The 13,735-nt window shown below is 40.1% G+C and overlaps 1 protein-coding gene and 1 long non-coding RNA gene across 8 annotated transcripts in view; one reads left to right on the top strand and one right to left on the bottom strand.

Moving 5' to 3' along the window:
• Positions 1-13,735, top strand: part of LOC142012696 (uncharacterized) — a 61,368-nt gene that overhangs the window by 39,511 nt on the left and 8,122 nt on the right. The gene's annotated exons all lie outside the window — the stretch shown is intronic.
• PDE5A (phosphodiesterase 5A) overlaps positions 419-13,735 on the bottom strand; it is a 95,789-nt gene continuing 82,472 nt past the window's right edge. For all 6 annotated transcript variants that reach the window (XM_074993384.1, XM_074993386.1, XM_074993385.1 and 3 more), the window contains exons 18-21: positions 13,297-13,360; positions 11,493-11,567; positions 10,459-10,542; positions 419-5,961 (exon numbers count right to left, since the gene is read on the bottom strand). In XM_074993384.1, the coding sequence (XP_074849485.1) occupies positions 5,824-5,961; positions 10,459-10,542; positions 11,493-11,567; positions 13,297-13,360 (361 nt within the window). In that variant the 3' untranslated portion in view covers positions 419-5,823. The remainder of the gene's footprint in view (positions 5,962-10,458; positions 10,543-11,492; positions 11,568-13,296; positions 13,361-13,735) is intronic.

The following is a 13,735-nucleotide window of genomic DNA, read 5'->3' as shown; positions in this document are numbered from 1 at the left end:
AATTTTATGGACACAGCACTCTTTATAGCAGTTATATTTGCCTACCTTTCTTTTTTAAAAAAATCAGTTGTATTTGGAGTGCTCTGTAGTGGGAAATTACAGCTCCCCCCCCCTTTCTAGGGCTTTGTTTGGTTTTTTTGTTGGGGAGGGAGAAGAAATAGTATGCCACTGGTTTTCAGTTATGACAAAGCTTTCCTAATATTAAGGCAAAAATTCCCTAATGCTCCAAAGCAGGATCTTCAGGTTCATCAGAGCTTTATAAATTGAAACAAGACTTCTTGTTGTTCTATAAACTGGTAAAGATACTTACAATAATACCTAAACTACTAGAGGTAATTTCTTGTGGATGAGGAAAATGACATTGCTTTGAAAATTTATGCATAGTAAAATTAGTGACAAAACAGCAAAACATAGATGATACCTTCCTTTTTTTATTTTAGAAAGCATGAAAAACAAGTACAAAATAGAATGAGGAATAAGTAATGGGTAGCGGTCTGATCATAGAAAATTAATTAGCTATGTATATTTATCAACTATACAGTAACTGGGACAAAATTCTGTAGACTACCTTAAGAGCGTTCTGCTGAAAAATTGTGTAGTATGGAAAACTGAAGAAGCAAGAACAAGACTTTAATACTACTTAAAAGCTGAACATAATATACCCAGTAACCCTGTTAGCCTAGTACAAAAATACTGTGCCCAGAAACCATATATTTGTTTAAATATATGAAAAGGTAGAATACAAATAGACACACTCAGTGGCAAGTAATTTATTACAATTCTTTTTATTTAACTATAATAGAAATTTATTTTTAAACTATATACAGTGCTTTCAAACTACATTCTTTAACAGACACGTGCGTGTGTCTAAGGTGTTTATACAGAGTTCAAATTTTAATATCAGTTACACTTGCTGTGTGGTACTATTGAACTCAGTGGAGGCTGGCTGAATAAACTATACACTGTGCAGGTGTCACTGAGAGAAAGAACTTGGTCCAGGCTCTTTATGTCTACATCGAGATTACAGCGATTTTTCTACAGACCTTGGCCAAATTGCCAAGTGGATTGCAAGAGCGATCCATTCACTTGACAAAACAGCTAACTGGAAGCACAACAGACAGCACAGCCTGGTGTCCTGGAAGCCCTGTCTGTCAATGGAGGTTCCCCCACAATATCCAGACCAGCTTTCTGTCAGAGGCATTATGCCTTGGGGGGGGGGCAGGATAAAACTGTCAACAAAAGTGCTGCATTCTGTCCATTTACTGTTGACAGAATGCCTTGGGAATCTGGACACTGCCTGGGTTTTGATGACAAAACCCTCTAGTGTACACATAGCCTACAAGTATAGGAAAAAACACATGTAAATTTGGCCCACTCTGTCACTCTGTGTAGGGCCCAGTCTAACTTTCAGGGAAGTTAATGGGAATCATTCCATTGACTTCAGGTGGGCATTTGATCATTCCTGTATCATGGAATAGACACATGGTGCAGCAGTGAGCAGAAGGCGAGGACTCTTACTATACATTTACAAAGGGTGATTACATATGAATTTTGCCATAGAATCCCTGTGGAAAAAAGTCTCTCTGTGCTCTTTTCATTCAGCTAGCAATCCTGATCACAGAAATAGCTGGATGTCACAATTTTCTGTATGTCACTAGTATCCAGACCTGACTCAGATGAAGGCTCTCAATTCTATGAGTATCCAACAAACAGCCTCAGACCCATTTTTTAAATCAAGGCTGTGGTCTGGAGAGCTCTTACAAGGGTGATTGTTACAGGCCAGGGGATTCTAGAAGTAGAAGAGTGCTTATGGAACATACACAGCACATGATTAATTGTGCAGGGGCATAATCTACAACCCTCACATAGGCCAAACCCCCATTTACAGCTGAAGAAAATTCTACCCACAGGATCAGGAGTTTGAGAGAGACTCCTGTACAGCATCATAATGTGTTCTGAATCTGTATGAATCAGCACTCTCTGCACTGATTCTGGTTCACAAATGCAGTAAGTCCAGCACCCCATAGACTTAGGATCTAGATTTGACCAATTTGACTGCAGGCTTCTCTGTGTAATGGGCTAAACCAGAATACTTGGCCCCTTAAAACGGAAGCATCTTAGATCTGGATTAGATTTCACATCTGAACCTAGCATCTCAGAGCCTGCCCTCAATGAAATACATTGCGTCGGATTTTCTAAAGCCTCACTTTTGCATGCACTTGGGTTGCATGTACACTAGGCAAAAGTAGGCGTCTGAAAAAAATCAAACCCATAGTTGTAAAGAGAGGCAGCCCTGCCACTACTGAATGTTTCACAAAGAGCAAAGAACTCACTATAAATAGCCTGTCAGCGCCCTCACCATCTGAAAGCAATATGTGTTGACCCACTTAGCTTCAGACTGGAGATAGAGACGGACTGGTTGATGACATGCTATCGATTTATAATTAACAGTACAAATGATTAGCTATGAAGAGTCTATTGCGTGATTTTCCTTAGCTGCTTTTACCAAATGTGAAGTAATAGGAAGCCTGTTTTGTTTTACAGTTAATATCTAAATTTTGTCCTAGCAGGTGAACATATATTTTCCATTATTTTCAATGGGAGTATGCGTGCCCATCTGATGGCAAAATTTGCCTCCCTTTAGCATTGGTCTCTTGGTATCTTGATTTTAAAGAATATGAAGAACACAGTGGGTCCCCTCCTTCTCCCAGAGATGTTGATCTCAAAATTCCGGAATACAGCAATGAGAGGAGGATTGGACCAGAGGGTTACATTTCTGTCAGAGAACCATCGCTTTTCCTATATGTTTACCAAAGACAAAATATGTCTTACCTGCACACAAACCAGCCATGCTAGAGCCATACCACAAAAACTGAACTCTTGACTTGGCTTTCAGGCAGACCGAAACACAATATAATGCCCTGATCATTCTCTGAATTAGTCTAAAATACATAAAACTTAAGACCCTAAATCAATAGCTTTTAAAAGATTGTGTTCTTTAGAATAAACACAGATACTTGTATGTTAAGACAACATTTTGACAGACAACCTACCTAGAATAGAATTCTATATTTGTTCCAATAAATGTTTTCTTCTAAAGGGGGAGAGTTTTGTGGGACTGCTTTAAATATATACAAATCCTATATAACTGTGTATATATCAGTGGAAATAAAAAATGATGGCTGTGTTACTTACCAAAGATAGGATACCAGCATTCTTTTGCATGATTTAAAAATACAAATCAAGCCATGAGAAATCTGTGTGCACACACATAGATTACAGCAAACAAGACACACAATAGTTGGGCTCCTATTATTAATGCTGTATCACTAACAATAATATTATGGTCAATTTGCTCTGCCATTCCCAAATGAGTTTTGCTCTCAATCACATTACAAGAATAAAGCAACAAATATTTTATCCACACGCACAAATAAAATTGTCTGATAAGCAAATAATTTTACTTCAGTAACTGCAGTATGTTAATTCCTACAATTAAAAGGAGAATACAGGAATACTGCATATCCTGAGGTAATCTTAGCTATTTATCTAAAGAGCAATGACAAGGTATTAAGGGTAATGACCGTATATGTGCCTCTAAATAATATATATGTGTGTACACAGATCTCATTTTATGTAAGCAGACACACAATACTGAAGATCTTACTACCCCAAGAATTCTTCATTGTTAAAGTACACATCAGATTGACAGAAATGCAAGCAATGAACAGCTTATAAAAATATTTTTTCACAGGAAATGTTTTCGAATTTACCTGCAATAATAATGTGCTGGTGTTCACAGAGGATCTCAAAACAGAGTTAAATCAGTTACTATTGATTGGGTTAGTTGAAATCCTGCAGAAAAAATAAGAACAACCTCCTCTACATTTCCATATTACTATAATAAAACTTAGTGTTTGGAAAATTTGGAAAAGTTAAGTAAATGTTTCAATTATTATTTCTCCCTTTTTTTTTTTTTTTTTTTTTTTTTCCTGAGTGCCTCTGTCTCTTCTGATTCCTTATAGGACCAGAAGCAGGACAGATGACAAAACAGGTTGTTTTCACAGCATTAAAGATGAACTGTAAGCAGATGGTACTGAAAATCTCACGGGGAAGAACATTTCTTGGAGTTTCCAACTAAAATTGCCTGAACCTGAATGGTTCAAGCAAATGGAACGCACACTCAAATAGCAGGCTTGCCCATCGCTGTAGCTGGTATGTAATACAAAATATTGTTATAAATATGACAATCATCATCATCATCTTTGAGTTTCTACACAGTCAATGTTGTATCTGTGCTACAGTTTTAATCTTCTGATTATGGCTACACATGGCAATTGTGCTCCCTTTATTCTAGTGCTTTTGGGTTTGTCTTGTCCATAAACTTCCTTGAATTCATGCTCAGTGGCAGATTAAAAAGAACTTTTTATTAATTAGGCATTTGCTAGTTTTAAAAAAGTGATAATTTAAAAGAGAGAATTCCTCCATATCTTCTGCAAATCTGCTGTCTCTGAATGCTTTTGTTATACCTTAATTAAAATTAAGTCCCTGCAGTATTCTTATTTGCTTTTGCTTTCAGTTTTCCTTTCACTTATTGCTTTAAGACTTTATCTGGATATAAAAACTATTCCTAGTAGAGTAAGTCCTAAAAGATTTTTTCCAATAAAAGCATTCTAGTTTTTAATCTTAACTTATAAAAAACTTATAAAAACCATCTGAAGTTTCAAGCAAGCCTTCAAAGTGGTCATAGTCATTGTTTGGCTAGACTAGCAGCACTTAATCAGACTTGCTAACAACCACCATGAACATGCCCTTTTCCAGCTCATATTCTTGAATGAGCCATCTTTCTCATCACATGCTTTCACAATCTCATTCTCCTGTGCTGTTGTTCCTTCTCTTGGGTTAGTCAGCGGGTTATGACAGTCAGCTCATCTGAAGTATAAAGATATTATGGGCAGCTCAGTTTACTTCTCTTCACATCCATTCTCTGCTTCTCCCAGCCCTGTTATCAGTCAAGCTCTTCCCAACACCCTGTTAGCTAGATTATGAATTGTAGTATTTTATTCACTGAGCAGCTTTCACCGTCTCTGTATAATTTTTTGGCACTTCCACTGCAAATCTCATTTAGGTCCCTGATTGTCTAGTAATTCACAGTATTTTTTTAAAAGCTTCTCAAAAAGGTATGACCATTTTGTTGAGACACTTGTAAAAGGCATTTTGTATCTCAAGTCCCTGTGCTTTGTCAACTGGGGCCCAGTCCTCCATTTCCCTATAAATGAGGCTCTCATTGATTTCAGTGAGTTATTTTTGTATAACAATCAGTGGGGCAGGCTTTCAGAGTGAATTTTAATCTTCAGGCTCTTTTTTGCCACCAGGCTTCTCGCAAGAGAATGAACAACATTGCTTATTACTTACAGTGACATAACAAAAAAAAAGATGAAGAAAAGTGCCATATGTCGTAATCTTTAAGATACTGGCCACTCATGAGACACTAAACAGCTATGTACATCTGTAAAGTAAAAGGCTTTCAAAGGTAGTCCAGCAACTGTACTTGTACCTCCTGTGTAGAACTCAAACTAAATTAATTCTGCAGTTCTTTTTTTTCTACTTTACCTCTGAAATGTAAAATGTACAATCATTATACCTCAATCAAATAAAAATGGTCATGCTATGCTTTTAACGGTGGGGGAAAATACATATTTGTTTTTGTATATAATAGTGGTAAAGAATACACCAGATCCCTACGGCGTAGAGAAAATATAGTATCCCCAAATTACTGTATCTTCTGTGTAAACTCAAAATTGTATTTGCTAAATCAGAATCTCAGTTCCGCTTGGGCTGATTGCTTTCTCCATTAATCAGATTCTTCTCCTGTTGTTCAGCTAAAGATTGCCATTTTTGCCTGTTTTTTCTACAGCCATCTAGTAAAGGGTAGCAGGCTTCTGATACATGTGTCAGGGCCTGCAAGAAATAAAACAAATCAGAACAGTAAATGTGTAATAAGACAGTCTTCCTGTTCCTTAAGATGTGGCCACTGGAGGCACTAGAATACGTTTTGACATGTAGCACTTATTTATACTAGAGTGTGAAGCTGTGTTGGGAAAAACTAGTTTTAACCAAGACTCCTTTTCACTCCAAATCCAAAAACAACTTAATCATTTGTCCTCTCCGAATGAAGCAAAATTCAGCCATTTTTATTGATCATGCAATTACTAATTTAACAGATAAATATGCAGTCATGTAGCACCTTACAGACTAACATTTATTTAGTTATGAGCCTTCGTGGGTAAGAGGGTCTTACCCACAAAAGCTCATGACCTAATAAATTTGTTAGTCTCTGATGGGTTGCAAGACTGTTTGTGAAGCTCAGACTAACAGGGTTACCCCTCTGAGATGACCTGACAGAACCACAAAAGGACCATTGACCCCTGAGTACTCAGCAGCTGATTGAGAACAGTCTAGAGAAGAGCTGTGTTTAATAGCCACTCTCAATTAGTTTTCATCTCCTAGTGTGGACCAGGCAATACTGAGTTAAAGGACTAATGAGAGTGAAGTAGAGAACAAATTTTAGAGAGAACTGGACTCCAACGTTTGGGTTAGAAGAGAATGGATAAATACTAGGACCAGGTCCAGAAATTTCCACTGAAACTAAATTTTAATGAATAATGGAAACATCCATGAATATTTTTTCTGCCCAATTTGCAATTGTACATGATGAACACACAGACCTTTACTTCTGTTTGCCTCTGGAATTCAGTAGAACTACTCGCATGACTAAGATTCTATAAGTGGTCCCCATGTTTCCTCTGATCCTCTCCATCCATTTGCAGAATAAATTTTTGTGCATGCCAAGGCATGTGTGAATGTGCATTGCCAGCAGAAACAAAAAAAAGCTAACTGTGGTTGTAAGCCACACACTACTGGAAGTACTTCACTGTTCCATACAGTGGCACTAAAGACTACTTCCAGAGAGAGAGACTAAATCTACTCTACATCCTTAGCTGAGTCCCAGCTAGCTTTTAGCTGAACCTATAGAGGCTCATGCACAAAGCTCCAGAGGTCCCAGATTCGGTTCCAGCTGTTGGCCGTTACATGGGTGCTCTGCTAATCAGCTGGGAGGTATTTGAGTTTCTCCTGAGCAGGCGCACAGCTTACATGGAACACCGGTTGTGCCTACTCCTAGACATATGGTGCCCGACTGCATGAGAGACACAGGGTGAACTTAACAAGCAGGGGATAAAAATCAATCAGGATTTTACTTGTGGAACTTTTCATTCAAACAATAAAAGGTGGTGATGCCAAATTCTCCTTTGTCTCCTGGTAGTTTACAACAGTATATTTTCACGGGACCATATCCTGGTTTAAATCAGTATAATTCCATGGACACCAGTAAAACCAAGGAGCTGCCTACAGTTTTCAATGGAATTATTCTTGATTTACATCACAGGGAAGAAAATCAGGCCCATTAGGCACAGTTCACTTGAAATTATACCATTTAATTTTTTGGAGCATGTGTAAACGTTTTAAAAACACTACAACAGTTAGTTACAGGTCAGCACTGAAGTCAGTGAAATGAGAAAACACTTTTGCTGTTCCCAGATTTTTTTTAAGGTCTGGAAAGACCATTATGATCAGCTAGTCTGGTGTCCTGCATAACACAGGGTAGAGAATTTCACCTAGGCTAGATCTAGATTGTTGAAAACTGTTGGCAAAAGATTTGCAAATCACGCACCAATCTGCACATCTCTTGCTGCCAGCAATGTCAGGAGAGGCTTTCTTGACCTTTAGCCTGTCCAGATGGGGCCAAATATGAGGAAAACCCCTTCTGCTGAGACATCCCTCCTCCTTCACGGAACAAGGAAGACAGGGATGGTGGCAGAATGCTCCCACCATGGCACGCTTCTGCCGAGACACTTCCGGTCTCCTGCCAGAAGCTTGCAGTCTAGACATAGCCGTAGTTATTTCTGCCTCAAGCCCATTCACTTGGACTTGAATGATTTTTGGTAAAACAGTAAATCCGACTTTAGGTGCTGCCTGTGCAATGCACTCCTAGGGACAGAGTGGAAGTTGATGACAAAGCCTATGAGTGGGCAGGTCAAAGTTACAATTGTGCTTATTGTGCATTTTTACACAGTTAGAACACTGAAGAGTGAACTGGCTGCTTGTGCATTTTCCAGATGACATTGCAAATGATTTATTGTTTCATTAATTGTTAATCATTAAAGGAACCAGGTGGAGTCCCTGTCCTGCTCCAGACAATACATCTAGCATGGATTGAAACCAAATTTAGCTCTTTCATGCAGCTTAGGTGTATTGTTAAATTCGAATGACACAACAAAGCATATGTCCCAGCCTAAGCTTTCTCCAGGGCATTTACCTGTAAAACCCTAGTTCTCTCATTCTTTCTGCTCCACAGAGCTATTCCAAACTGTCTCGTAACCCTAGGGGACAGCCAAGAGGACCCACCTGCCAGCATGAATCTGCAGAAAATAATGCTGAAACAAGTACAGGATGAGACTCTGGACAAAGGACTCTCCTTGGGGCAAGGATTCCTTTTTCCATGACACGTTTGTACGATGCCTTGCTCAGTGAAATCCCAGTCTAGGACTGATACTCTCTAGAGCCACTGCATTCCTGTACAAGTGCCTAGAAGCTGCCAACCCACTACAGAGTTTCAGTTCCTAATGCATGAGTTTCAGTGGTTCAGCTGTGCATTTTAGGCACAGCCCTGAACCAAGGGAAGCACAAGGTGGCAGTCTCTCTCAAGTACATATGTTTCCCAGAGCTCCTGTGATGTGCAATGTCCTTATAAAAGCAGGAGTACAAACTTCCCTTGTATCTTGCACCGGTTCTACACTAAAGGGGAAGGTCAAATTAAGATATGCAACTCCAGCTACGTGAAGTATTTTAATTTGTGCTTCTGTGCCATCTCCACTAAGGGAGGCTGACAGGAGCACATGCGCCAGTCAACTTCCCTTACTCCATGCAAGAAGCAGGAGTGCCAGCACCGAGAGGGGCAGCCTGTGAGTTCGATTTAACACATCCCTACCAGGCATGCTAAATCAAACTCTGGAAGATCAACTGTGGTAGCGTCAATCTTCTCTATAGTGAAGACGTGTCCTTGGTGAGTGCAGCGAAGGTCATTGTGTAAGTCATTTGCCACTAGCAAATTTTGTTTGTTTCAGGAGTGATCAACAAATACAATTGTGTTATGAAGCACTGGCACACAAAGGTCATTCTTTGTGCTCCCTGTACCCTTGCACCTCCAACAAGGGCTGGGCAAAATCTGGACCAATATATTTTGATAGAGAGTTGACATAAGACCTAGCATTTTGGACTGGGAGGTTTCCCTTGAATTCTTGTATGGTGGTTGGGTTGCCTTTCCCCTTTGGAAAAGGGTAAATATTCAGCCCCATAAACCTGGGGAACCTGATGTGTATACAGATCATAGTGCATCTGCAAACGTAATGGATTTTCTGGAGAGAGATCTGTCATGCACAGCCACTCTACCCTCTACAGCTGCCTGCCTGCCACTGAAAGGAGCTGTCTGGGGTCTCCAGTCATAACTACCATCACATTCCCCTGATGCTGGATTTCCAAGACACAGAACGGGAAGCTGCACACATGACTGAAGACTCTTATCTTCAGTAACTTGTTCTGTGGATTTCAGAGGCATTAGAGAGCATCCAGCTCTGCCTCCTCTCAAGCTGCACTGTGCATTCACGCAGGGTGACTTTGAAGCAGGGACAGATAATGAGGGATGGATGTGTGAAATTATCTTGGTCCCTTTTCCCCTGAGAGATTTTTGGGGTTAGAATCCCATTTCTCCCCAAGTTGCAGCTCTCGGAGAAGATTTTCATCTAGTCTCAAAGATAGGAAATTAATTACGTTTTAGTACACAACAATCTGATTCAGTACCTAGCTAAGAGGCAAAACATTTCAGTGGGTTATGTTTTACCATGTGTGTATAATCTGAAGCTTGGTGAATATCCAAGTAGACATAACTGTTTGCACTTGAACAGGATTTCAAAGCATTTTACAACCCTTAATAAAACCTCACAACACTTCAGCTCTGAGATAAAATGGATAGTGCCCATCTATGGATGGTGTAGTGAGACACAGAGAGGTTTTCCCAAAGCACATGGCAACTTGGCAGCAAAAGACAAGAACAGAATTCAAGGATCCAACTCCTATTTGCCGGGTGCAATCAGGAGACCACACTACCTTGTCACCTGCTTTTGTAATGATTATTAAAAACACTTTAATCAAATAAGTAAGCAGCTAATGATTAATATTGAATTAGTTTTTTGGCCAGATTCAATATTGAACAAACAACTAATGAACAACAGCAAACTTGGCTCTGAATTCAGCCTCTGCCTTTGTTGCAGGCTTCTGAGCTCTATTCTGGTTTAGTTAATTGTACAGTCCATGGGACGAGTCCCCTCTCAATTAGAGTACCTCATAGAGCTGTAAACAAATGGCATCTATGAATCCAACCTGCATGCTGGGAATTTTATTTTTCTTTTCTCTGTTCATTAGATCCTGAAAACACAAAAAGTAGTAGTCAGTTTTCACAAGAAGCTCAAATGGTGACTCAGCTCTATATATTAAAATAAGTTTTTTAAAAAAATCCAAGAGTCAGTCTGGAACTATGTAGTAACACCTTAGTAAGCACAGAAGTCTAGCAGCATGATATGTTATCAAGCAGATGACTTGGCTGCATGAACAACTTCTGTGTCTTTTTCCTGGACTGGCACAGCACAGATCATCTATGGATGTTGAAGCCCACTTGAAGAGGGTGAGATTGATATTTGCACTACTTTAAGAATTCCATTCCTTTATAGTTTAAAAGCGCATTCATCTACTTCGGAGGAAATCAGGTTCCTTGCAATACTGTCTGGAAGGTCAGTTCCAGATGTTTGGGAACAACAGAAGTAAACTAGTGATCAGGGCTGTGTCTATACTAACAAGTTCTTTCGAAAGATCCCACGGAGCATCTACACACAAAAAGCGTTTTGAAAGCAAATCAAAAGAATGTGGCACTTCTTTCTAAAGTACTCTTCCTTTCCTGGTTCAGGAAGATCACCCGCTTTAGAAAGCTTCTTTCGAAAGAAAACGTGTAGATGCTCCACAGGCCCTTTTTTCCCCCTGAAAGAGCAGTCCTTGTGGGGCCTGATTTTTTTCGATCCCTGGCCTGTTCTTTTGAAAGAGCAGGGGCTGTGTGGAAACTCTTTTCAAAAGAGCGGATCACTCTTTTGATCGCTTTGTTGTGTGTGGATGCACTGTCTCAAAAGAAGTTCTTTCGGTAGAGATCTTTCAAAAGATCTCTGTAGTGTAGCCATAGCCCAGGTGTCAGAATGATTGGGGAAGAGCTTGTTGTGCATTCTGATAGTCCCCACCAAACAACAACATTTAAAAAAAGGCAGAGGGGGTGTCTTGCTGGCAGTAATTATACTGAAGGAGGTGCTTTCAAACATGGCTTTCCTACTTACAATTGGTTCGATGTTGAGCTCCTTTCTCTCTTTATCTCCTTGGTCAAAAAATTCTGTAGCAACAAGTTCTGCTATCTGTAAGAAATGTCACATGCTGGTCATTAGTTTTAAAGGCCTCAGGCAGTGCTCTGCAACCGGTGTGCTGCAGAGCAGCACTCAGCCATGTGCTAGGAGTGCTGTCTCCTGCTATGTGCACGTGCCCCACTGATTGGTGGTAGAAGTGTATGGTGGCAGCGGCTCTGGTGAATCTCCAGCATTGAGTTAGAGGGCAGGGAGTGCCTGGCTCTGGAGGAGGGGAGGGGGACTGGGTTATATGTATATTGGATGTGCCATGAAATTATAAAGAATGCTGAAGTGTGCCACGAGGCGATACGGGTTGGTGAGTACCGGCCTAGAGTTAAAACAAAGCGTTATGGCTGGGTGTCCGCTCTGAATGAAAAAGGAAGAAGACAGTTCTGATCTTGAAAAAAATTCTGTATGCCTATGTGAAGTCCCAGCTGGTTTAAATGAGCCTACATGCAAAATCTCTAATATTGAGGTAGGCCCACTAAGCCGTCTCAGTCAAATAGGGCAATGTCAGATGAAACATTTTTAGCAGTAAACAAACCAGACTAGATACTTCAAACTATTTAGCACTAAGATTTCATTACACATGAGGACATAGGAAACAACTAGCACTTTGTGGGCTGCAGCTCACTCTGTCAAATGCATGAAGTGGAAGTTTCAATAGGGCAGGGATTTTACATATACAGTAAAAGCTCGGTTAATCCAGCATCTGGATAAGCAGCACGCTGGGTTAACTGACATGCTGTAGGGCCATTTACAAGGCTGGAGCCAGCTGCCATGGGACTGGCTGACCAGCTGGGACCACCTGACTAATGGCAATGGGGCCCACTCTGATATCTGGCACCTTTGATTATCCAGCACCCCCAGCTCCTCGGGGTATCGGATAACAGAGCTTTTACTGTACATGCAAAGAGGGGAGAGTTATTTTAAGATGCGAGTGTTACATGCCCTAATTTGTTAGTCTTTAAGATACTGTAGGATGACTCATTGTTTTGCTGAAACAGACTAACACAGCTACCTCTGAAACTGGCCTTTGTTGCACATCAGTTCTGAAAAAAGCAAGCACGTTAGTACAAGCCTTTCACCTGTCTGATTCCACTGACCTGAGCAGAGTTGCATGGGTTAGAAACTATGGCCAAATCAGATTCAGTATGTTTGAGAGACTTAAGATATTATACACAAATTGCACTTGTACAGATCCTCTTCCAAAATTTGCTCTTTATATGTTAAAAGTTCAACTCCCAGCAATCCACTGAGACAAGGATTAATTTACTGATAGGTAAATTGAAGTATGAAAATAACAAGCAAATATTTAAACTACAATTTTCAAAAACGGCTGGTGATTTTGGGCACTTCACTTGATGAGTGTCCAATTTGACAAGCCTGATTGCTAGCTTTTGGACAGGGTTGACCATACACCCTTTTAAAATCAGTCCTCTTTAAAGTGTGTTAAGCAGGAAACGTGCATGTGCACGCACGCAGAGCACAAAAATGCCCTTGTATTTGCATGTGCATTTACAACAACAGCACAACCAAACTGGGAGGAGCGTGGAGCCAGACATTCATAAATCAAATTAATGATAAATACAAATATAAACAAAGGTCATCTGGCTTCTGCGGGTTGCGCCCAAAGGCTGTGCCTTCCAACAATGTCTTTGCAAAGTGACAGGTAAGACAGGCACAGGCAGCAGACATTATGAAGGACAAAAACCTTGAGAAAGTCTAAATTAATCTGTACCCGTTGTTGAATTGGCCATGGCTTTGTTATTGCTGACAAATCACAGGCAGTCATTAGCATTGCTCTGTAAAAACAAAACAAAAAAATCATGGTTTGTTGTAAGAGGAAACTCACGTAACCATTCAGTTTAGAAGCTAATAAATATGGTACCCAACATCAGATAAAATCAAAGCCAGGGTAACGGATGAAATTGCAGTAAGGTGATAAAAGTACCCTTTAATGGGAGACTAGATGACTGAAAAATGGTTATGAGATACCATGCCTGGATCATCTGACCTGAGCAAATCTGGATCACACTGGTTGAGATCAAATCTATTACTACAGGAAAGACCCATGTACAAAGATTGTTGGCCTCTGTCTGTCTGTTTGCAGACGGACAGGTGCCACATTGGAAAAATGGCTGCCATCACTGACAACAGTGAACACCTTTGCTGGCTAT

Source organism: Carettochelys insculpta, chromosome 4, assembly GCF_033958435.1.
Source record: "Carettochelys insculpta isolate YL-2023 chromosome 4, ASM3395843v1, whole genome shotgun sequence".
NCBI classification, from domain to species: Eukaryota; Metazoa; Chordata; order Testudines; family Carettochelyidae; genus Carettochelys; species Carettochelys insculpta.
The sequence above is the reverse complement of the archived record's forward strand: the minus strand, read 5'-3'. Positions and strand labels throughout refer to the sequence as shown.